Genomic DNA, 24,519 nt, shown 5'->3' with positions numbered 1-24,519 from the left:
ATCTATGTGGCCTCGGACACCTTGCTCAAGCTCTGTGCCTCAGTGTCCGCACCTTCGAAATGGGGCTAATGATGGAGAGGATTCTGTGAGGCGATACATGTCAAGTGCTTGGGGCCTGCTTCAGAAATGCTGTAGGTGATTATGGCTGAGAAAACAGACTCTGAGAGGGGGCGGGAAGTGGCCCCATCCTAAAGCGTAGCCACTGCAGTCGTCTAGCATAAAGCACTGGTAAAATGCTATCCTTCATTTCCTGAGAGAGGGCTGGTTCCAGGCATAATTGGGAGACTCTGGCTTTGTGTCTCTAAGTCAGCTCCTGGGTGGTGAGGCATCCCAGTCCAGGGTATGAGAAACTGGGCCTGCTGTGTGCTCCTTCCCTTCCTTCACTAGCCTTTGGCGGGTCAGTCCCCCTGGACCCCCCTCCTCTTTTATAAAATGAAATGTTTGCATTGAAGGCTGGGAGAGGGCTCTTTTGCCATCTCCAGTGGTCTGAATCTTCCTCAAATCCCTGATAAAGTCTGAGTGACATTAGGTTATGTACGAATACCTTTTTCCCCCTCTTAAGGCCACACCCGCGGCATATGGAAGTTCCCAGGCCAGGGGTCGAATCGCAGCTGCGGGTGCCAGCCTACCCCACAGCCACAGCCACAGCCATGACAGATCCTTGACCCACTGAGCAAGGCCAGGGATTGAACCTGTGTCCTCCTGGATACTCGTCTGGTTCACAATCCACTGAGCCACAGTGGGAACCCCTATGTAAGGCTACTTAATTGGAGTCCAAGATTCAAAGGACTTCGAACCTCCAGGAACATATGCAAAACATCTGTGTGGGAGTTCCCACAGTGGCTCAGTGGATTACAGACCTGAAATTGTCTCTCCGAGGATGGGGATTAGGTTGCTGGCCTCACTCAGTGGGTTAAGGATCTGGTGTGGCTGCCAGCTGCAGCATAGGTGGCAGATGTGGCTCGGATCCACAGATGTTGCTGTGGCTGTGGCAAAGGCTGCAGCTGCAGCTCTCATTGAACTCCCAGCCTGGAACATCCAAGTGCCGTAGGTACAGCTGTAAAAAGAAGAATAATGTCTGTGTGCATACACACGTGTGAACACAGCTGAGAATTTTTCTGGGAATAGCTTTCTTCAGCTTTGTAAAGAAGGTCTGTGATACTGAAAGATTAATCACCAGCCTGGTTTAGACCTCATCACCTTTGACCTGGACGACAACAACAGCCTCCAAACCGGTCTCCCCACTCCATTCCATATCCTCTACCTGCCACAAGGGTATCATATTTATTTATTTTTTTTACTGCACCTGAGGCATATGGACGTGCCTGGGCCAGAAACTGAATCCAAGCCTCAGCTGTAACCTATGCCACAGCTCTGGCAACACCGGATCCTTAACCCACTGCGCCATAATGGAAACTCCCCACAAGGGTATTCTTTCATTATTTATTTTTGTCTTTTTAGGGCCACATCTGAGGCATATGGATGTTCTCAGGCTAGGGGTCCAATCAGAACCACAGCTGCCAGCCTATGCCACAGCCACAGCAACGTGGGATGCGAGCTGAGTCTGTGACCTACACCACATCTCAGAGCAAAGCTGGATCCTTAACCCACTAAGTGAGGCCAGGGATCAAACCCATGTGTTCATGGATGCTAATCATGTTCGTTAACTGCTGAGCCACGATGGGAACTCCCCCCCCTTTTTTTTAAAGGGTATCCTTTTAAAATTCAATGCTTTAAAACAAACTTAGAGTTACCAAAGAGGAAAGGAGGGGGAGGGATAAATTAGGCGTCTACTCATCCTTTGCCTTCTCCAAACAGAACTTTTCACTGCTTCCTGAATGCATAGGTCACTTTCAAATCTTTCATCCTTTGCAAGGGTAGTCCATCTGGCAAACCCTCCTATAGGGGCTTCAAAATCCAATTCAGGTGTCACCTCCTCTGGGATCCGTCCCTGCCCCCAGTAGGTACTCCTCTCTATGCTCTCACTCCTTTATTACATTTATCATACTATTGTAGTTGTGGGTTTAAGTGGCTGTTTCGCTAACTAGATAGGAAGCTCTTTTGGGAGAGCTACCCCCACAACAGGTGCATATTGTGTTCAGCCCCGCCTCCGCGGCCCCGCTGGAACTACATTTCCCAGAAGGCCCAGCCTCCTGGGCATGCGCACTGGAACGCAAGGAAGCTGCGACGCCGAGTTTCACTCAGACTGCCTTCTCCTTAGAGTGGGAGCCACAGCCGGAGCCGTGCCCAGGCCGAGCCGGAGCTGCAGCCTGAGTGCGGCGGTGTCTTTCGCCTCCCCTCTCTCCCTCCTCAGCCTCGGTGAGAGGGGCGGGCAGGCCACCTGCTCCTCGACAGGGCTAGGGTCCCGGTGACGCGGGGCAGGAGCCGAACTGGGACCGGAAGGGGGCGGGCGTGGGCGTGAGGGAGGGCTGGGCCGGGCCGGAGACGAGCCCTGGGGTCGGGGTCGGGTCCGGGGGGGATTGTGAGGGCTGGCCTTCGGGTGGAGGCCCCTGAGGCGAGAGCTGTGGGAACTGCGAGCCGCTGGGAGTTTAGGACCGGACCGTGTGGGAGAGTGAACGCCGAGGTGCAAGCCGCAGGGCTGGCAGGGGGAGGGGCGCAGACTCTGGGAGTTTGGGTCCGTCCGGAGGAGTGTAACCCTTCCCACAGGACCTGGAGGACGCGGTGGTGATATTGCCACCCGGTGTGTGGTTAGGGTGTGGGTTCCGCCGGCGTCTGCCTCCTGGTGGACGACTCACGGGAGTCGGAGACTATACTTGAGAGGAGTTTGCCTCCTAACTCTGCTTTCCTGTCGCAAGTAGGGTCCGTCTTCCAGGAAGTGCCTATCTCCTGGGACCCTGGGTCGCTTTTCGGGGGGAGGGCGTAATGTATGCTGAGAAGAGAATTTAGAAGACTTTTTGCTGGAACTACCCTTTCTCAGACAGCTACAGTCCTGCGCGCTGGTTCCTCTTCTCTAAGTGCCAGTAGCAGTGGAAATAGTGTGTGCACCGACGCTTGACCTTAAGAAATTCAGAGTATTTCTGCTGCCAAGCTAGCCCCGCTCCAGCTCTAGAAGGCGGACTTTCTGGTAGCCAGGATCAGGCTTTACTTAAACTATCAGGGTAACTATAATTAGGCTTCAGGGTAACTATAATTAGGCTTCTTGTTCGTTTGCTGTGTGACTTTGGCTAAACTTTTACCTTCTCTGGTGTGTTGATTTCTTGGCTGCCTGCATTGCAGACGGGCTTACAAAGTCCTTTCAGGCCTTTCTGTGGAAGGGCTTAGGAATTTTTTTTTTTTTTTTAAATCATCCCCTTGATTGTCGAGTGGGCAGAGGGAGACTACTGTACCTTCTGCTCTGCCCAGGCTGTTGGAAAATAAATCGGATAATTTCCAGTCCCCAGCCACAGCACACAGACCCAACATCTGTGCATTCGTTTTCCCTAACTGCTCAGTTTAAAACCTGATCATTTTCCTTGTTGGCAAAAGTGCCTTGGAATTTCTGTCGCTGAGTCAGCAAGCCTTTCAGATTTGCCCGGTTTTTGTTGTTTGTGTTTTAAATCAAGATGGGAACTCAGACAAGTTATTCCTCCTAAAGATCTGGTATCTCCATCAAGAAGGCACAGGTCGTGCCAGCTCTCCAGAGAGAAAAGGTGAGCGCCCCAAGGACTTCACATTGCTGACTTCCCAATCTGATTTTCATTAGAGAAAGTGGGGACTGGGGAGGGTGGCATTTGAGGTCCCCAGGATGAAAGTGAGCCCTGGGAGTTGATTGTCGATTGCTACCTGTCTCAAATAAATTCAGGTGGCTTCTTGCCAGTGGCGTCTCCTGTTTAACCCGTCTTAGAAGATGGTTTCTGCTTTCAGGCATGCTTTATGGGATGAAGGACACAAGTCACGATTTTTGCATTTGAACTTTGTATGTCTTTTTGTATTTCTTGTGTTGCATGCACCTTTAGCGGGTGCCTCCTTTGTGTCAGGCCCTGTGCTCAGTGCTGGGGGTACAGTGATGAACAAAAGCTGTGTCTTCCGGGAGCTCATTATCTGATGGAAAAGATAAACAAACCATAAGCAGTGACAGGGTGTTGTCAGTGTGATACATGTTGAGGAGTGAATGAGCACCCCCCCCCCCACTGTTACTTGCCCAGGAGGGGAGCACCAGAAGGCTTCCAGAAAATGATACTTCCAGACGAGTTGTGAAGAAGAAGTAGCACCGAGGAAGTTGGGGGTGAAGCCCGGCAGAGGTGTAAGCATGTGCAAAATCATAAAGACACCTGGCATGTCTGGGCCACTATAAGTAGCTCAGTGTGACTGGAGCAACAGCGAGTGGGTGTGGAGCAGAGAAGTCTGGAAAGGTAGGCAGATCGCTGAGTGTGGGGGCTTTTGTGGGCCATGCCAAAGCTCAGGGTAACAGAAAGACTATCAGAAGAATAGTCAGACTATTAGAGTAGTCTAAAATAATGACATTCTATTTTATTTTATCTTGGCCATGCCCATGGCACACAGAAGTTCCCAGGCCTGGGATTGAACCCAAGCTGTAGCAGTGACAACACTGAATCCTTAGCCGCTAGGCCACCAGGGAACTCCCTGAAGGGCATTTTAAGTGAGCACCCTGGCTGGAAAGTGTGGAATGGATTAGATTGGATCACTGTCTTTGTGACCATTTCCTTACACCATTCCACCTTCTGGCAGAGGGGTGTAGACAGGTCCGTTGCCCTCTGGCTGCCCCTGGTCTCATCAGAGATGGAATGGACACAGCTGCAGAAGACAGAATGCTTGGAAGTTGATAAGAGGGGGTTTTCTTTCAAGGGGGCGCATCATGGCATCCTGGGGGTGTTTAGAAGGGTCTTGAAAATGTGGGTCAGCTAAGGATGGGTGGCCAAGTGAGTTGGGATTCTGGGTAGAGTTGAGGCACAGAGTTGGGGAGACTGGAGGTATATGGGGTAACAGGTCATCCTTGAAGCTCTTTGGGAGGGATGGGAGGGGGTGATGAGGAGGAATGCGCTGGCCAATACCATTGACAGGGAGGGACCAGACTGTGACCGGCTTTTAGTGTCAACCCAAGGAATGTGAACAGCTTTCTAGAGCGCCCAGAGAGGTGTGGAAGAGAGAGGGTCAGAACTGTACTTTGGGAGCTCAACCTTGGACCTGTCCCTGAGGTGGGCTAGAAGGGGAGCCAGGGCTGGGAGAAGCCAGCTGGGAGAGAGTACTTAGCAAGGCGCAGGGCCTGAAGGTCCCAAGCAGATGCCTGCGGTGGGGGCTGTGGAGGTGAGGAGGGAGGTGAGAATAGGCTGGGCCGTGGGCGAGAAGGTGGAGGAAGAGCAAGAATCCCTGGTTTTTCTCTGGCTGCCTGGGGCAGAGTGGAGCCCGGGAGTCCAGGAGGAGGGGATGAGCAAGGAAGGGGAGTTTGGCTTCAGACCCGTGGGAGGTACCCAAGAGGCCAGCAGGATGGGGCCAAGGGCGAGGAAGAAGCGGCCCTCATTCCTTCCGCGTGGGCCTGGACGTGGGTGCCAGGGCTTGTGCTTGGCATGCAGATGCAGAGATGAGTTAAACAGTCGCTTCTGTGTGTTTGTTTTCATTTTTATCTCAGGTGAACAGAGGACTAGATTGATACACGCTGATCACTGTTCATGTAGGGCTGGAACTTATTTCCTAAGTTCCTTTTTTTTTTTTAAATTTTTTTTCCCCACTGTATAGTATGGGGACCAAGTTACACACCTAAGTTACTTTTAACAACTGTCGTAAACGCTTGCATTTCAGCCATCCGCAACAAAAGCCAGGATCTTGGTACAAAATACACATTCAACCATTTGATCTTTCTTCCCAGTCTCGTCCTGAGATAACTATTATCCCCTCATTTTCATTTTTATGTAGGTTTATGGTATCTGTGTACTTCTAAGGAACGTAAAAACAATGGCTCCAATTTGTCCATGTTGTTGCATGTCATGTGGTTCATTTGTTTGGAGTATGGAAGGATATTCCATGGTGTGAACAAACCGCAGTTTATGCATCTGATCTTCCTTTGATGGGCACTTTGTTGCTTCCAGGTTTTTGCTGTCACGAGTGGGCTGCGTGGAGCATTTCCATACATATTTCCTGGTGCCCACGTGCAACATACCCACTCTGGGGCGTGAGCTGAGAGGTGGTATTTTGCTGGGTCATAGAGTGAGTAAATGTTTACCTTCCATGGATATTGCCAGACTTTCTGAGGTGGGTGTGTGAGGTTTCTCTCCACCAGAGGCAGAGTATGGGCCCTGCACTTGCTCCACACTTGATCTAGGCTGACTTTTTCTGTTTCTGCCAATGGGATGGCTGTAAAATGGCATTTTTGTGATCTTGAGTTCTATGTCCTTAAGCCCTGATGTCAGACATCTCTTCATAAGTTTATTGGCGTGTGTGTTTCCTGTGAAATATTTGTTCACATCTTCTGCTGATTTTTACTGTGGGGTTCTTAGTGTTTTGGGGATTTTTTTAAAAAACTTAATTTGTAGGAGTTTTTATATTCCTTTATTTTTAAAATTTTTGGTCATGCTGGCAGAACGTGGACGTTGCCGGGTCAGGGATCAAACCCATGCCATGTCTGTAAAAAGAAACACAGTGGTGACAATGCCAGATCCTTAACCCACTGAGCCACATGGGAACTCCTATATATTGTTGATTTAAATTCTTTGTGCTTATTGTGAATATTTTTTTCAAGCTTGTAACTTTCCACTTTTTTTAAAGCATGTTTTATTCAGCAACCTTTTTTTTTTTTTTTCTGCTTTTTAAGGCCACACATGGGACATGTGGATGTTCTTGGGCTGGGGTCGAATCAGAACTATAGCTGCCAGCCTATGCCCCAGCCGCAGCAACACCAGATGAGCCGAGTCTGTGACCTACAACAGCTCACAGCAATGCCAGATTCTTAACCCACTGAGCGAGGCCAGGGATCAAACCCATGTCCTCATGGATGCTAGTGAGGTTCATTACTGTTGAGCCACAATGGGAACTCCTGAACAACTATTCTTAATTTTAACACAGTGAAATGTACCTTTTATTTATAGACAGTGTCTGTGTCTCATTTGAAAAAATCTTTTCCTGACCGTAATCTTTGCCTTTAAAGAGTCCTGTCCTAGTGGAGGGGACAAGTACGTAAATTGTATTCAGGTGTCTCATGGACATTGATGGTTAGAAGAGGCCACTTCTCCCTGCTAGGCAGGAGTGAGTGAAGGAAAGATTCCCCAGGGCAGAGAGTCTTGAGCTGGGCATTAAGCGATGAGTAAGTGGACAGGTGGGATGGATACTCTCGGTGGGGAGTTGCCGATGGCTGGAGCAGAGGGCTTGAGGGACTCGGGCAGGGCATCTGAAGAAACATTTGGATGATCTGTGTGCAGGGGTTGATTGACGCCGTGGGAACAGATGAGGGTCACGGGAGTGGAGAGAGAGAGGTGAAGGAGAGCTGGGTCAGGGCCTGATTCCCTGATGCAGCAAAAGGTGTGGCTCTGGGAGGCCGCTGGGCTTCCTTGGGGGCCCCGACCAGATGCTGTCTGCTGTGCTGCTGCACAGGTGTTGGGCAGACTGACAGGTCTGCTGAGGGCAGGCATGTCCTCGGGGAAGCCAGTCAGAGGCACAAGTGCTCTCCCATGTTTTGATAGAGAAACAGGTTTAGAGAAGTTTTTCTCAATCTAGGACGGTGTGGGCACAGTGATAGATGTTGGGGAGGCAGTAGGGCAGGGGTTGGCAAGCCATGGCTTGGGGGCCCACAGACTGTTTTTGTTAATAAAGTTTTATTGGAACACATCCACACTGGTTAGTTTACGTGTGGCCTGTGACAGTTTTCACACTACAGTGGCAGAGTTGTGTAGTTGCAACAGGCAGCCTATGTTCTGCAAAGCCTAAAATGTGTACCTTTTGGGCCTTTACAGGAAAAGTTTGCTGGCCCTGCCCTGGGAAGTCATGGTAACCGTGGTAACCTTGAGAGTATTTCCAGCCACCACAGTGGTGCAGCTAGTCCTTGCTGGATGGATAGCGAATCTGGGTCAGGCCTGCAATTGTGGCCAGCTTTTCTGGTTTTCAAGAAAAGCTGGAAATCTGGATTTTTTTTTTTTTTTTGATAGTGAATTTTCCAGTTTTTAAACATTGGCTCAGTTTGCAAAAATGAAAATATGTGTAAGCCAAGCAGACATACCTGGCAGGCCGATTCGTCCACATCAGCTTATCCCCCTGCAGACTGATCTGGGTGTGCTTATACCTGTGGATTCTAAGGCACTTCTCAGTTATTTATATTTCACCTTGCTTTTCTCATGTGTAAAACAGAGATAACACTCTTTCCGCAGGTTTGTCAGGACTGAATGCCAACACTGTAAGATGCTTAGCACAGTGGCTGGTACATAGTAAACTTGGTTGGTTGGTGGTGTGACTACCACCCCTGCCTGTGCCATGGCTCCCACCACTCCCCCATTCTGGCCCCAGGGTAGGTGTGGGAACCAGGGCTCTGCCCTCTGTCCACCTGTGGGCGGTTAGGTTGTTCCTGGCAAAGAGGGAGAGGCAGATTCTTGGTTCTGGAGGAGGAGGAGGTTGCCCACAGGGGAACTGTAGGTTGCTGGGGCCTGCCCCCTGGCCACCGTGTGGTTTTCTGAGCCCCATTTGGAGGGCCCAAGGCAGGCACCACCCAGAAAAGGAATTGTCTCTTTCCTTCCAGCAGCCTCGAGGGCAAGGGGCAAGTCGTGTGTGAGTTCCTTCCATCCCTCAGAAGCCTGGTGAAATCTGGGTGGCACTGGCTTGAGCCGCCTCTTTTCTAGATGAAAGCCCCACCTCGCAGCACTCCCCTGTTGTGATAGCTTGGGCACCTGGGTGGTGTGTTCCATTTTCTTGGAACTCAGGGGTGGGGAGTGTGTTTCTTAGCAAAGGGGTGCCGTGGTACTTTGACAAGGCCTGTTGGTGAAACCCCCCGGAAGGGGAGCAGCCATTTAAAGTAGTGAAGGTGAGTTCTGGTGGTGCTGGTGGTTTGGTTTATATTTATGATCTTGAAAGTGGTGGGCATTTTTGTTTCCGATAGCAGAAGTAATACCTTCCCACTTTAGAAAATGTGGAAAGTCCAGATACATAGGGAGGTTGAACCAAAGGTCTCCTATAGTTTCTCCACTCAAAGGCAGCCATTGTTAGCAGTTTGATATGTTTCCACGGAGTTTTCTCTCTGCTTCTCTTTCACCTAGTTAAATTAGTGCTGTGGGGACTATCTTTATGTCAAGGGGTTTCTCTAATCCTCGTCAATAGGTTTCTTAATCATTGGGTCAAAGCAAGCAAACATTTTTAAACCTCTTGATACCTTTTAACTGTTTTCTGGAAAAAGTTTATCCTTCCCAGCAGGATGACCCCTCTGCGTACTCCTGTCACACTGAGTTATTGAACTTAAGTTCTTTTCACTGCTTTGATAGGCAAAAAAAAAAAAAAAAAAAAGGCACTCCATTGTTTTTTTTTTTTTAATTTGTGTTACAAACACGTCTCATAAAAGTAGAGCATTTGTTTCTTTGATGTGTTTGTGCACAGGATCCGGCTTTGCCGGGTCTGTGGCAAGGCTTCCTGACAGTGGCCCCGTGGCTGGCCAGTGCCCCATAACCAGTCTTTTGAAGGTTACAGGTTGTGCTCACCATGTTGGTGGGTGGGGTGCAGAGTTGTAGGTCCATGCTTCTCAGAAAGCGCCCGATAGAGAAAATAGGGCTGGGGAGCTCTCGCTGTGGCGCAACGGGATCATCAGTATCTTGGCAGGGCTGGGGCACAGATTCGATCCCTGGCCTGGCACAGTGAGTTAAGGATCCAGTGTGGCCGCGGCTACAGCTTAGGTCAAGACCGCAGCTTGGATCTGATCCCTCAGGAGCTCCATGTGCTGCGGGGCGGCCAAAAATGAGAGGAAAAAAAAAATAGGGCAATAAGTCCGCCAGTCTCTCAATCCGTGCTCCTCAGGATGCCCCTGTCCTGCACGGCAGCTCCCGGGCCCCTTGGGAGTAGGAATGGAGACCAGCTCCTGAAGAGCACCCCAAGTTTCTGCGTTTTATGTATTGATGGGCATTGGGAAAAGGGTTCTGTTGCTTATAAAAGGCCTGAGCACTAAACCCAGGGAAGGGGAGGTGACTGTCCCAAGGTCACAGAGCACGTGGAGACTCAGTGGAGCATGTGCCAAGGGCAAGTCTCCTCCACTCCAGACCCCAGAGGGAGGACAGCCCTGCGGGAGGCCAGACCCAAGGGTGAACTGCCCAGCTCGAGTCTGAGCCAGGCTGTTCCATCTTTCGGATGGGCTTTGGAGTGGGGAAATGGCACAGTGACAGTCATGCAGTTTGGGCACCAGTTTAAAAACCCACGCTCCAGGCCTTCTTCCCGGAGGCCGCAACTGCAAAGTGATCCATTTGTGTGGTTCCCCCACCTGGAGGCCCACAATTGGGCAAGATGGGTTTCATACAGATTCCTGTGCCAGCTCAGATCTTGTTCTAAAGCTTTTCTAAATCCCCTGGGAATAGAATTTCGTTTTGGACACACATAACTCTTCTCCTTTGCTGGCAGACCAGCAGCATCCCCCTGTGCCTCGGAGCTGCAGGGCTGTGCATGGGGGTTTGTGACTAAATCTGACCAGGGGAGGCAGGATGGTTTTTCTTGTGGTCAAAGTTGATAATTTTTTTCTTTTTTTTTTTTAATAACTTTGGTCTGATCATAAAAAGTAATATGATTGTCATGAAACATTTGCAAGTACAGAAAGAGGTAAAGAAACAATATGTCATAATTCCTTTACTCCTAGTAATATGCCAGAGTTGTTCCTTCTGGCCTTTTAAAAATTAGTTTTTAGGAGTTCCCTTGTGGTGCAGTGGGTTAAGGATCCAGCAGGTTAAGGATCCAGAGTTGTCAATGCAGCCATGTGGGTTGCTGCTGTGGTGCGAATTCAGTCTCTGCAGCTCAGGTTGCTGCAGAGGTGCAGGTTGGATCCCCAGCCTGGTGCCTGGGTTAAAGTATCTGGCACTGCTGCAGCTATGGCTCAGAATCAGTCCCTGGCCCAGGAACTTCCCTATGCTGTGAGTGTGGCTATAAAATTAAAAAATTAAAATTAAGGAGTTCCCATTGTGGCGCAGTGGTTAACGAATCCGACTAGGAACCATGAGGTTGTGGGTTCGATCCCTGCCCTTGCTCAGTGGGTTAACGATCCGGCGTTGCCGTGAGCTGTGGTGTAGGTTGCAGACGTGGCTCGGATCCCGCGTTGCTGTGGCTCCGGCGTAGGCTGGCAGCTACAGCTCCGATTCGACCCCTAGCCTGGGAACCTCCATATGCCGCAGGAGCGGCCCAAAGAAATAGCAAAAAGACAAAAATAAATAAATAAATAAAAAATAAAAATTAAAAAATTAAAAGTTAGTTTATACAAGGTAGAAAGAACATGGGTTTCATGATATCACAGACCAGCCACCTGACCTTGGGTAAATTCTTAATTTCTTTTGGCCTCCGTTCCATCTATAAAATGAGGATAATTTCTACCTTCAGGGACAGTTGGGGTTCAGTTGAAAGATGACAAGAGCACCAAGCAGAGTCCATGCCACATAGTAGGTCCCCAGAAAAGGGCACACCTGCCTGCCTGAGAACTTAGCATGTATGGTCACATCTCCTGTATTTTTACCTTTTTTAAGACTCATATTTGGCCATTAAGATGTACCATGATTTATTTAAGAATTCCCTGGAGTTCTCTGGTGGCCTGGTGGGTTAAGGATCTGGCATTGTCACCATGGTGGCTCAGGTCACTGCTATGGTGTAGGTTTGATCCCTGGCCTGGGAACTTTGTGCCATGGGTATGGCCAAAAAAAAGAAAAAAAAGAATTTCTTTACTCCACTATTGAAAAGTGGAATAAATTTAGGTTGCCCCCAGATTGAGGCTTTTTTCCATGGCCAATTAGAATAATAATACTTTTCATAATTAAGAACACCATAAATAGCCCTATCATTAGGAGCTGAAACAAATTAGGTTTTTGAAGTGCAGCCTGGGGATGGCTGAGGCTGTAGCAGAGAATAAGTGCCTTGACATGGCCGCTGCGTGTGTGTAATTGCTGTGCTCAAGTGGAACATCAGTGGGTGTTTCTGGGCATCACCCCAAACGTGCCCCAGGCCTCTGGAGCAGAAGGTGCTCCCCCTTTTTTGTCCTGTGTGTTCCAGAGTCTCTGGGATTTGGAGGGCTGCAGCAGTCCCGGCTTTGGGTCAGCCCCAGCTCTGCCCTCAGGGAGTTCCTGTTCCAGTTTGGGAGTGGGGGGACAGACTCTGAAACCAATAAATGAGTGGCATATGCAGTGAGGACGCACAGGAGGATGGATCAGCTCCTCCTGGTGAGCATGTGGGTCAGAAAGCTCAGGAGCAGGTGCCGCGGCCGAGTCTGGCAAGACGGGTGTGTTTGCGGGGCACAGGGGGGTACTTGGTAGAAAGGATGAGAGTTGAGACACATGCACCAGCAGGATCAGTGGCTAGGAGGTGGGTGATAGCTCCAAATGTTCTGGCACTTGCTAGAATTTGCTGTAAGTGGACGGGAGGTGGGGGCCTCTTGGTATTAGTGGGGGCCAGTGACTGGTCATGGAGGGGCCTATGCCATGTTTTTCTCATCCCTGGGTCTCCAGTACCCTGACAGGGCTTGGACTGTGGTGTGTGCCTGCGGGTCTGGAGGCCAAACATGTTCTTTCAAAGCTTTAGCTGAAGTTCTCAACCTTATGTATTTCTCAGACTCTTTGGCAGATTCTCCGAGTGGGTTCATCTGGGGCTGTGTGGACATGCTGGTACACGGGAGGCCCTTGCTGCCCGCGAGGTGAGCGATGCCTGCCAGGAGGTGCCGGGGGAAAGTCCGGGCTCAGGAGTAATTGGCCCCGAAACCAGTCCTGTGATTTGTACCTGGATGTGGTTACAGAGTCCTCTAATTGCAGCCACTGAGCTAATCAGCCAGCCAGCCAGCCATTGCGAGGGCATCCCGGGTCCAGTCCTCCAGGGTGGCGTGTGTGCTTGTTGGAGCGGCTCCAGCTCTGCCAGCCCCCGCCCCACGGTGTGCTCGGAGGTACGGTGGCTGACTCATCGCCTGCGGGTTCGGTGCCGCCCTGGGCCGCCACTCCTCACCCGGACTTGTGGGGTAGGGAAGTGCTGGGGCGGAGGTGAGCAGGGAGGGGGGAAGCTGATTCCCACCATGTGCCTGGTGCTGTGCCGGCTGCTGGATCCACACCTCTCTGCCTGAATTCCCCAGAAGAGTGCTCAGAATAGAGGTTGATAGGTCCGTTTCCAAGTGAAATCCAGATTGGAGGGCTTGGGAACCTCATCAGATGCCACGGCGAGTAGAGTGGAGTAAGTACGGGGCGTGTGGATGCCAGAGCCCATGGCTCTTCCTTTTCACGTGCTGCTCCCGCTCTGCCTTCCCTGTGGGGTGGGTGGTCCTGGCCTTCTCACGGAAACCTTGCCGAGGTGCGGTCTCAGGGACAGCAGCGAAAGCCCAGGGTTCCAACCTCATTAGCAGTCATGGAAACAGGTCACAACAACTACCAGGGCCTCAGTTTCCTCATCTGCGAAGTGGGGACCAAATTCCATGTCTGTTCTTAAAGGGGCTCTGTGGGAATCGGAGCAGGTGATGTGACTGGGAACGCGGTTGGCACCAGGGCCCTAGGTGGACGTATGCTCAGGGCCTGAGCTCCTCTCTCTTTGCCTCCTGCCACCCCCTGCCTAAATGGGACCCCAGGTAGAGCTCAAGCTGAGCTTTCCTGTCTAAGAGAATGGGCATCAGAGTGGGTTGATCTGGGTTTTCTCTCTCTTGTCACTTAGCAGTGTATGTGTGACCTTCCGTAAGACACCTTGACTTCTTTGATCCTTGGTTTCCTGTCCATCACTGCGAGATGGACCACTTTGTCAGACTGTTCATCTTCAGCCAGCCAAGTCCATTTGGTGTTTGTCCTTAATTTTGGTCTCATTCCTCCCGCACTCCAGGAGCTGGTGCGCTGGGGACGGCTGTGGTGTGGTGTGTCCGCAGACCCCCTTTCTCCCTCGTGTAGAATCATTGTCTCCTTCCGTTCACCTGTGCTCTGCACTAAGCTGTGTAGAACACATGCTTGTTGCAGGGCCTGTGCGGGGCTGCAATACAGCTATGGACCAGGCGGACCCGCTGGGTGTCTGCTAGGGTTCTGCTCGGAACCATGGAGAAGTTCATGTGACAGAAAGCTCCCTGAATGATGCACCCGGGCAGGCCTGACTGGGAGACGGCGTTAACTCTGTGGACCTGACTGCTGGTCAGCGAGGCCTGACAGGGAGTGGGCTGCAGGGGGCCGGAGTGGGCGGGCTTCAGTGGCCATGGGACTTGTAATGTTTATCTGGGGTTCTCTCATCCATGGTGCCTCCCAGGGGGCTCTGGGGGGAGCTAGGACCCCCTGTGCCTTGAGTCTCAGCTCTGCCATTGACCCCTTGGCTGTCCTCGAGCCTCTGGTCCTTTCTGAGACGGGTTTTTGTTTTTGTTTTTTTCCCCACTTCCTAGCATAGCAGGTGTTAGTACATCTTGCAAACAAACCTGCTTTGGAAACTGTGAAGTCCTCACACAGGTGTAAGGGGGCATTGTGGCCTCAGGCCACGAAGGATTGGGGGTGACTCATGAAAATACATACAGGGAGTTCCTGTCGTGGCTCAGTGGTAACAAACCCGACCAGTATCCATGAGGATTCGGGTTCAATCCCTGGCCTTGCTCAGTGGGTTAAGGATCTGGCGTTGCCATGAGCCGTGGTGTATGTTACAGATGCAGCTCGGATCCAGCATTGCTGTGGCCATGGTATAGGCTGGTAGCTTCAACTCCTATTGGACCCCTAGCCTGGGAACCTCTGTATGCCTCGGGTGTGGCCCTAAAAAGAAAAAACAAGACTATACACGTAGTAGTTGGGCTAGAGGGAAATTATTAGTGAAAGGATAGAAGCAAGGTTGACAGTTACCACCAAGAACTTCACCTGCTGTGTCTTCCTGAACATGTGTACAGGGAGAGAGTCTGCTTGCTTGACTCTGAATTCTTCCTGGCCGCCTGAGCAGAGACAAGGTTAGATAGTTGGTTCACAGTGTCCTCCAGGTATTAGGGAGAAAGTGTGGAAAAGCATGATTTTCTCCCTGCACGGAGGCTGACTTGGGCAGGACCACCATGCATGTTGGTAACCACTTGTCTGTCTTGTTTACAGGTCTCCTGGAAGCATTGGCAATGAACTTGAGAATCCAGCCCAGAGTGGTCTGAAGCTGTCAGAGGAAGCAGAGGGAGTCCTGGGGAAGATGGCCATGGCCCCAAGCCCTTCCCTGGCTCAGGTGTACACCAGCCCCGTGGCAGTGGCCGTGTGGGAATGGCAGGATGGGCTGGGCACCTGGCACCCTTACAGTGCTACTGTCTGCAGCTACATAGAGCAGCAGTTTGTCCAACAGAAGGGCCAGCGCTTTGGGCTGGGGAGCCTGGCCCACAGCATCCCCTTGGGCCAAGCTGACCCCTCGCTGGCCCCTTACATCATCGACCTCCCCAGCTGGACGCAGTTCCGCCAGGACACTGGTAAGACACTTTCTGCCTCTAGTATGTGTCTAAGTGCCTGCTTCAGACTGGGCATTGGGCTAGGTGTTGAGGGCACAGAATTGATGCTGAGGGTCCTCCTGCCCCTGAAACAGTCAGGAGGCGGCTGTTGTGAGTGATAGGTAACACAGGTGTGAGTTTACCTGCTTAGTGGTAGAGGGTGTCTTGTGGATGCAGTGCAGAGGCCCTCCCAGCCCCTTTCCTCCTTGTCTTCCAAACCAGAAATACATGCTTGCGTCGGCAGAGTTGAGAGGGTCTGGCTGGCGGCAGGCAGGCCAGCCAGCATGGAGGTGGCACGGCATGCTAGTTAAGAGGGCCTGGCATTGAGTTCTGGCTTTTGTGTGATAGCTGGGTCACCTGGGCGGGTTACTTCACTTTCCTGTGCACCTGGGCAGGTTACTTCACTTTCTTGTTTCTTTTGTGTGTGGGTGTGTGCGTGTGTTTTGTTTTGTTTTGCTTTGCTTTGCTTTGCTTTTTTAGGGCTGCAGTCGCAGCATATGGAAGTTCCCAGGCTAGGGATCGAATCAGAGCTGTAGCTGCCAGCCTACACCACAGCCGCAGCAATGCCGAATCCTTAACCCACTGAGTGAGGCCAGGGATCGAACCCACAACCTCATGGTTATTAGTCAGGTTCGTTAACCGCTGAGCCACAAAAGGAACTCCCTGTGTGTGTGTTTTGATCAGTATTACTGAGAATGGGGCTACCAGCTTCTTCCCAGGTCTGTCCCCTGTTGTCTGAATCAGTGGTTCTCAACTGGGGGTGATTTTGTCTTCTAGGACGTGGAACAGTGTCTGCAGACATTGTTGATTGTCAGGACTCTGGGGCGGGACTACATTGTAGGCTGTCTAGCCGCATCCCTGGCCTTTGTAGGTACAGGACTGTAGGGAGAGGTTGATTTGAAGTTTGAGCTCAGGTGGCCTGGTCACCAGGAAGGGCTGGACAGACCAGGAGGGCAGCAGGTCTTACAGGGCTTTTCCATCCCTTGAAGGGACTTCAGCTTTTCTCCTGAAAGGAGGAGCCCTGAGAGGGTTTGGGCAGAGTGACGCCATCCGATTTGGGGCGTAAGAGTCTCTCTCTAGCTGTGGATGGAGGCAGGGCCGTGGTCGAGGTCCAGGGCAATTGCAATGATCACCTTTTGGCAAGTGCTGTTGGAAGCGTGGCTCAAAGGGATTTTTTCTTTCTCGCCTTAATCTTCAGGTTTGGTTTATTAATATAAGCTAACCACAGGTGTTTCCTAATAGTTGCTGCCTGAGAAGTCCAAGGGAATGGTACAGCCATGAAAGAGAATTGGGCAACAGTTAATAATGAGTTTTACAAAGCTTTAGAGACCTAAGAAATACTTACAGCATCATACATGAAAATGGGAGAAGTTTTCAGTATGGCTGTCAGCCTCACCTGAATGTACCTGCTTAGGAGACAGAGATGAGATGGGAAGGAATACACTGCAGTGGAAATTACCTGCTTTCCTCTGGGTGTGGCTGGACTATGGATGATTTGATTTTCTTCAGACATTTTGTTTTCAGTTTTTTAAATCAGGCTACATAGGTTTTATCATTAGGAATATATATATTTAATTATAGCTGACTTACAGCATTATGCCAGTTTTTCCTATACAGCAGAAGTGACTCAGTTATACATGTACAAACACACCACACATTCTTTTTTTTTGTCTTTTTTTGCCTAGAAAGGGCCACTCCTATGGCATATGGACATTCCCAGGCTAGGGGTCCAGTTGGAGCCATAGCCACCGGCCTACGCCAGAGCCACAGCAACGCGGGATCCGAGCCACGTCTGCCACCTACACTACAGCTCACGGCAACACCGGATCCTTAACCCACTGAGCAAGGCCAGGGATCGAACCTTCAATCTCATGGTTCCTAGTCAGATTCGTTAACCACTGAGCCATGATGGGAACTCCTCCACAAACATTCTCTTATATGTTATTTTCCATCATGGTCTATCCCAGGAGATTGGATATAGTTCCCTGTGCTCTACAGTAGGACCTTGTTGCTTATCCGTTCTAAATGGACTCGTTTGGCTACTAACCCCAAACACCCAGTTCCTCCCACTCCCTCCTCCCACCCTGTTGTCAGTCACAGATGTGTTCTGTATGTCTGGGAGTCTGTTTCTGTTTTGTAGATAGGTTCATGTCTTTTTTCAGCCACACCCTTGGCATATGGAAGTTTCTGGGCCAGGGATCAATCCAAGCCAGAGCTGTGACCTACACCACAGCTGTAGCAATGCCAGATACTTAACCCACTGTGCTAGGCAGAGATAGAACTAGCACCTCCATAGAGACAAGCTAGATCGTTAACCCGCTGCACCACAGTGGGAACTCCCGTGTGTGTGTCATATTTTAGTTTTCACGTCTGTGACCTATACCATAGCTCACGGCAATGCCGATCACTCACACACTGAGCAGGGCCAGGGATCGAACCCACATTCTCATGTATACTAGTTGGATTTGTTTCCGCTGCACAACGACGGGAACTTCCCATGTGTCATATTTTATTTTATTTATTTATTTAGTTGTTTGTCCTCTTAGGGCCGTTCCGACAGCATATGGAGGTCCCCAGGCTAGGGGTCCAATTGGAGCTGTTGGTACCAGCCTACCCCAGATCTGATCCGTGTCTGCAACTTACACCACAGCTCATAGCAATGCTGGACCCTTAACCCACTGAGCAAGGCCAAGGATTGAACCCACCACCTCATGGTTCCTAGTCGGATTTGTTTCCGCTGCGCCACAACAGGAACTCTCCATGTGTTGTATTTTAGATTCCATATACAAGGGCTATCATATGGTGTTTGTCTTTCTCTTTCTGACTTACTTCAGTTAGGGTGATAATCTCTAGTTGCTCATTAGGAATATTCTGTGAAGCCTCCTGGAGTCTGAGCCACAGCTGGTCTTTGACCTGCATCTGCAGCGTCCCCCAGTCCTGCTGAGAAGCGCTGGTCCCCCTCTGCCATCTTGATCCCTTTGGTCCACAGTTTCTTTGCATAGAGCTCTCTGCCCTTCACCCCAAATTTGGAGAAATGATCAATGCCAGCCTTTAAGTCAAACAGCAGCATGATATACACTGTGATCATGTTGTTTTACTTTGGTTGCAGGTAAAAAATAATTTTTAAACTCTCTTTGTTTTGGAGGTGGGGTTGTCTAGCAGATTAGCCATTTACATGTAATACTCCTTTTAAAACAGGCACCATGCGGGCTGTGCGGAGGCACCTGTTTCCGCAGCACTCAGCCCCAGGCCGGGGCATCGTCTGGGAGTGGCTGAGTGATGAAGGCTCCTGGACACCCTATGAAGCCAGCATCTGTGACTACCTGGAGCAGCAGGTGGCCAGGGGCAACCAGCTCGTGGACTTGGCTCCTCTGGGGTACAACTACACTGTCAACTATGCCACCCACACGCAGACCAACAAGACCTCCAGCTTCTGCCGGAGCGTGCGGCGCCAAGCAGGGCCCCCTTACCCAGTCACCACCATCATCGCTCCACCAGGCCACACAGGAGTGGCCTGCTCTTGCCATCAGTGCCTCAGCGGCGGGGGAACTGGCCCTGTGTCAGGCCGCTACCGCCACTCCATGACCAGCCTCCCCGCCTACCCTGTCCCCCAGCCCCCCCACAGGACTGCTGTTGTTTTGGGGGCCCACCAGGCCTTTGCTCCATACAACAAGCCCTCGCTCTCTGGGGCCAGGTCTGCGCCTAGGCTGAACACCACCAACCCCTGGGCTGGGGCACCACCCTCCCTGGGGAACCAGCCCATCTACCGCTCCAGCCTGTCCCACCTGGGACCACAGCACCAGCCCCTGGGACCGTCCACGGCCGGCGGCGCCAGGTATCTTGGCTGCCCGTGCGCCTCATCCGCAGGCTGGGGGTTCTGCTCTTCTTTCGCTGGGAAGACTCCCCCAAACGCCTGACGACCCGACTCCTGCCGCTTTGGCTGTCCCTGCTGTGCCTTCTCCTTTGCATGAGTCACGTGGTGTCTGGGAGCCACAGCCGTCCACAGCCTTGTGTCCCACAGAGCCTCCCCGACCTCTGGCACTTGAGTGCTGGTGGTTGACACGGACTAAAACCAGCAATCATTTCGTTAACTTGGGGGCTCTGGGCTCTGAGCAGTTAACAGCATTTTGGCTGTGCCTGTGCACCTGAGAATGTCATTGACTCCTCTGTGTGCCAGGCACTGAGGTCACAGACGTGGAAGGTTCAGTCTTCTCCCCAAGCTCACGGACTCCTCTAAGGAAAGGCTGTGAGGCCAGTTTTGAGGCTTAAAAGCTGGTTGAGGAGAGGGCAAAATACTAATGAGTGGTGGGGGCTGGTAGTGGCAGTAGGGGGCCCAGGACAGCGGCTGTGCTGGTGCAGGCCAGTGTTTCGTAGGACACCTTGAGAAAGCTGATGACATGGGCCCCATCCAGACCAGGTGGCACTTGAAAGTGAAGAAGGTCCTGGAGTGACCAGTGGTGGCTGCTCCTGGGGTGCTCAAGAGAACTGTCCTGACGAGGGGCCTTGTCACAGATCATTATCCAGAGCTTTGGGCCTGGAGAATATTTCTAGAATTCAGAATGTTAGCTGGGGTTGGGGCTGATTTCTGAGAGGGTGACCTGGGTAGGTGGTGACAAGTGTGGACCTGTGCCCGCCCTGTTCCCCAGGATGTCAGCATCTTGGTGCCACCTCGCTCACCCAGCCTCATCCTGGCCACCTGACCTCAGGGAGGGCCGAAGCTTCCCTGTGTGGCTGAGACCTTCTCGGCTCTTTGGGTCTCTGGAATTTTGTCCAGCTAGGTTTCAGAGAACCCTTCCCACTAAGACAGTGACATATGCCCCTCACCAAGCACATGTTCTAGCCAGGCCTGTTGAGCAGGCTGTGTGAGTGATTTCACGAATCCTTGTAACTGCCGCGTGTAGGTGGTGTCCTCAGCTTAAAGGGCAGCACAGCCAGGACGTGGCAGAGCCGGGGTCAAACCCGGGCCCCTCGCGGGCCGTGGGAGGCACGTGGCGTTGTCGAAGCTGTCTTACAGGCAGCCTGAGAGGAGGGCAGGGCACTGCTTGAGGGATGCGTGCAGAGGCCCCGGTCCACAGAGGAAAGGACGGCCCCGCAGGTCCAGGTGTCTTCTCTCTCGGGGAGTTGGGGCCTGGGGATCGGAGATCCTCCTGGGAATTGGGAACAGGGAGGTATCACTTGAGGCTGCCCTGTGGCCTTTCACAGGGGCATGAGCAGGCTGGGCTCTGTGCCAGCCTAGCCCCTCCCGGCCCCGGGAGGCCCCTTCCAGTCCTGGGTCAGTCTAGCTTGGAGGAAACCACATCATGTCTGCCAGCCCAGAAGAGTTATCAGCAAGGCCGGAGCTGCTTTTAGGACTAAGACCGCCTTGCCTAGCCCCCTGTGGCTTAGGCTCTTCCAGGATAATTGAGGCGAGTTTCTAGATGGTTCTAGAGGTGGGATTCTGGGATTGAGCAGGTGACTCGTGGGCTTTGTTGCTTTCTCCTTGTACAGGACGCCCGATGGTCTCCCCTGCTCTTTCTCTGGGCTCTCCCTCCCCAGTCTGAGGGCCCGCGAAGCTGCTGAGGTGGGTCCCGTGGTGCCGTCCGGGCAGGTTACGGAAGGGAAGGCAGCCAGGCCATGCGTGTCGCTGCTTGCCCTGCATGCCCTGCCTTGTAAACCAGGAGGGAACCGGGCCAGCCGGCTCCTTTGGCTGAAACAGCCTCAGCAGGGCCTGCCTTCTGAAGGGGGTGTCCCCCCTTGACCTCCTCCAGTTCTTCGGAGCAGGAGGCTGGAATTCACTGGCCCAGGCCAGTCCCTGCTTTAAAAGTCAAGGTCTGATGTGTAGTGCAGCCTCTGCAGGTAACCCTTCTCTAATGGCTCTCGCAGAGCCAGAGGGGGCTTGTAAACCCCTGACCTCTTCACCCGGCAGGACTGGAGGATTGAAAACACTGGGCGCTTTGGTCTCCTAGCAGCTGTGGTATAGCTCTCGAAGCCAAGTGAATGTCAGTAGCCTTAGGTGAAAGTGTGTGTGTGTGTGTGTGTGTGTGTAGGAGAAGGCGGTGGGGACTGGGGATGCTGTATTTACTGGTAGTTGCTGGGAAGGACATGTGAGTGAGTGAAATCAAAATTTTTGGTTTTTTTTTTCAAACCCTCATAGTTTCAAATCCCTTCTTGCTCAATCTGGGTAAAACCTTGGCTCACTGACTGCCTGGTGCCTCAGGAGGCTTTCTGAGTAAGCAGTAATCCATGGAGAAGATACATGATTTGTCATGAAGTTGCTAGGTTTAAGTCAATTTCCTGGTAGCTGAAGTCTATCCCTTTAAGCACCAAACTTTGTGTGTTAATGCTGTTGGATGGAAAACTTGCCAAAATGTGTCATACACGCTCTTGTTTCTTTAATAGAGGGCATGCCCGCTGGTTTAGCATTTTGATGACTCGGGGTGGTGATTATGGCCAGCCGTCTACCGTGCCTTGGTGTGGCCAGGCCTCCGGGTGCTTTGCCCCTGCACTAACCCAGCCTGGGAAGAGGGCTCTGTTTGCTTTGCTCTGCTGTGCTCTCGTTGCTGCTGTCCTCCCAGCCTCGGAACGCACCTGCCGCCTCCTGCTCTGTGCCAGGATCTTTAGACTAGTGTGCCGGGGTCCTGGGTTCCAGGGGCATCGTGCTCCTGACTCAGTGTAGGCCCTCGGCTCGGCTCTGTTCAGTTTCTCCCGGCTCTTTTTTCCCCTCTTCAGGTCGCGGAATTGGGCGGGTCTGCTTCTGCAGTTTCCTTTTGCTCTGACATGGCTGTGGTTTTTCAGGGTTTGGCGAGGACCCTGCAGCTCCTCCAGAGCCACCTTGCTCCTCTGAGAACTGGGAACAATGGGCATTTGGGTCGGGCTGCAGACGGAGCCTCGCAGCCACCATGGGGGCCTTCGGGAATGATCCTCGTCTTAGAGAAAGTGAAGCTCAGAAAGGACTGGACAAGCCCCAGGGACACAGCTTTAAGCCCCAGGCTCCGCATCTTAACCCTCCTTGTACTTCCCGTGCTCAGAGGTTGCCTGGTGGGTGGCAGCTGTGGGGCACTGGAGGAAGGCTTTGAATGCCTGGCCCTCCCGCCTCCTAGCTCTTTCCCTTGCTTGGGACTGTCAAATCCTGCATGTAGAAGACTAGAACGCTTCCTGTCTTGTGTTCTCAGCTCCATTTGGAAGCTCCAGGAAATGGGCCCAAACGGAAATGGCAGGGAGGGCCTAGTAGGTAGAGCCAGGAGCCCGGCAGGTGGGAGGGAATTCTCCAAAGGGCACTTCTTGTGCAAATGGTGCCCCTCCTCGGGACAATCTGCCCGTTTGAACCCTTAGAGGACGGTGTAGGGGGAATCAGTGACCTCCGAGGTTCTGTGCACCACTGAGAGTCCCTGTCTTGGGAACCCCTGGATCCTTTTACTGCTGGGTTCCTTCTGATCACAGCAGAGAATTGTATGGGGAGGAGCAGGGAAAAGTCACAGGGGAAGTGACAACATCAGGAGACCCCTAAGCAGATAGACCTTGGTCATGGTTCCTGGCCCCAGTGCCAGAGTGAGCTTCCCATTGGCCTTCCTGCTTGTCTGCTTTCTGCTCTTGTTCTTGGTGCTGGAAGCTAAAACTGGGCCTTCTCCCTTAGCTACGTGCCTCTCCCTGGCAAAGGAAGAGCCCACCTCCCAGCCCCCACAGGGCCAGTGTACCCAGCCTGCTGAGTAGCCCAGTGGAGTGGTAGAGCCAAGCTTCGGCTTTCCAGCTTCCTGCCTAAGGGCTGAAGTGCAGTGCTCCCTAGGTAGAGCTGGCTTGGGAGAGGAAGGATGCTTTGCAGAGCTCGATCTCCTCAAATTTCCTTCACTTCTAGAACCTGAGAATTGGAGAAATAGGCTCAGGAAGGGGGCTGGTCCTAATTTGTGGTCTCAAATTAGACAGAGTTCAGTGGGACCAGAAACTTAGGCCGGGTGTCCTTTCCTGTTGCATTATCCGATTGCTCCAGATCCAGCTCCATTGTTCTCTTGGAGCTGAGAGTAGGTGAGGGTGGCAGGAAGCATGGCCACACAGGTTATTCTGTTTGGGGAGAGCGGTCCAGAAATGAAAACCAGTGCCAGCTAGCATGAAGTTCTCTGATTTGGATTTGAAGCAGCCAGCTCCCTGTAGTGTCCACACATGAGATCTGTGACTCGTGGCTGGTGTAGGGGAGGCTCTGGGGCAGCTTCCAGAAGCATTTCCTGTAACCAGGTTCTGGGTAGTCTGCTGGCAGCTGGAGGGGCGGCACATCAGACCGGAGCCATCCTTCATTTCCCGAGCGCCTTCCCAGTTCCTGGCTCCAGGCTGGGTCCAGTGGAATAGAGAGAAACGTGCCCAGGCCCTGCCCTGGGGGAGCTCCATTGTAGGGGCTGCATAGAAGGGTTTCCCAACAACTCTTGTTACTGCGTTATCTTTAACGTGGGTAGGGCTGGATTGGAGGACACAGTAACCAGGAGGGGGAGGAGGTGGCAGGCACCTTGGTCCATCTGCAGAAGCTCTTCTCCACTGCAGGGCTCCCCGAAAACCATGATGGCATGGGTTTATTACCATTTAAAAATATGGCCTAAAACCAAGAGAGACTCAAATGTAGTCACTGTGGGAAGCAAGACCTTCATTTGAAAAATAAAATAAAATTTTGGAGTTCCCTTTGTGGTGCAACAGAAACAAATCCGACTAGGAACCATGAGGTTGTGAGTTTGATCCCTGGCCTCGCTCAGTGGGTTAAGGATCCGGCGTTGCCATGAGCTGTGGTGTAGGTCACAGATGCAGCTCAGATCTGGCGTTGCTGTGGCTGTGGTGTAGGCTGGCAGCTGTAGCTCTGATTGGACCCCTCTCTTGGAAACCTCCATATCTAGCACGTGTGGCCCTAAAAAGAAAAAAAGAAAAAAAAAGATAAAATTTCCCTTTATTTTGAACTAATTTTGGATTTATGGAAAAAAGAAAAGACAGAGTTTTTCCATAACAGGTTACTTGAC

General features: G+C 51.8%; 1 protein-coding gene across 38 annotated transcripts in view; it reads left to right on the top strand.

The window, feature by feature from the left end:
- The window catches only part of DTX2 (deltex E3 ubiquitin ligase 2), a 39,652-nt gene that overhangs the window by 2,001 nt on the left and 13,132 nt on the right, over positions 1 to 24,519 (top strand). For 2 of the 38 annotated variants that reach the window (XM_085016779.1, XM_085016765.1), the window contains exons 1-5: positions 2,204 to 2,319; positions 12,715 to 12,796; positions 12,896 to 13,039; positions 15,177 to 15,532; positions 18,749 to 19,385. In XM_085016779.1, the coding sequence (XP_084872905.1) occupies positions 15,265 to 15,532; positions 18,749 to 19,385 (905 nt within the window). In that variant the 5' untranslated portion in view covers positions 2,204 to 2,319; positions 12,715 to 12,796; positions 12,896 to 13,039; positions 15,177 to 15,264. Of the gene's footprint in view, positions 1 to 2,203; positions 2,320 to 2,414; positions 3,651 to 4,145; positions 4,353 to 5,658; positions 8,960 to 12,714; positions 12,797 to 12,895; positions 14,253 to 14,983; positions 15,041 to 15,176; positions 15,533 to 18,748; positions 19,386 to 24,519 lie in introns of those variants that run through there. The other 36 variants (XM_085016780.1, XM_085016766.1, XM_085016778.1 and 33 more) reach the window with 31 other exon arrangements.

Source organism: Sus scrofa, chromosome 3 (genome assembly GCF_054392235.1).
Source record: "Sus scrofa isolate SSC_HxYL_T2T_F1_AM1 chromosome 3, Sscrofa_HxYL_maternal_Yorkshire_Landrace_v2.0, whole genome shotgun sequence".
In the NCBI taxonomy this organism is placed as follows: Eukaryota; Metazoa; Chordata; class Mammalia; order Artiodactyla; family Suidae; genus Sus; species Sus scrofa.
Note: the sequence above shows the minus strand (reverse complement) of the source record. Positions and strands in the feature narration are given on the sequence as shown.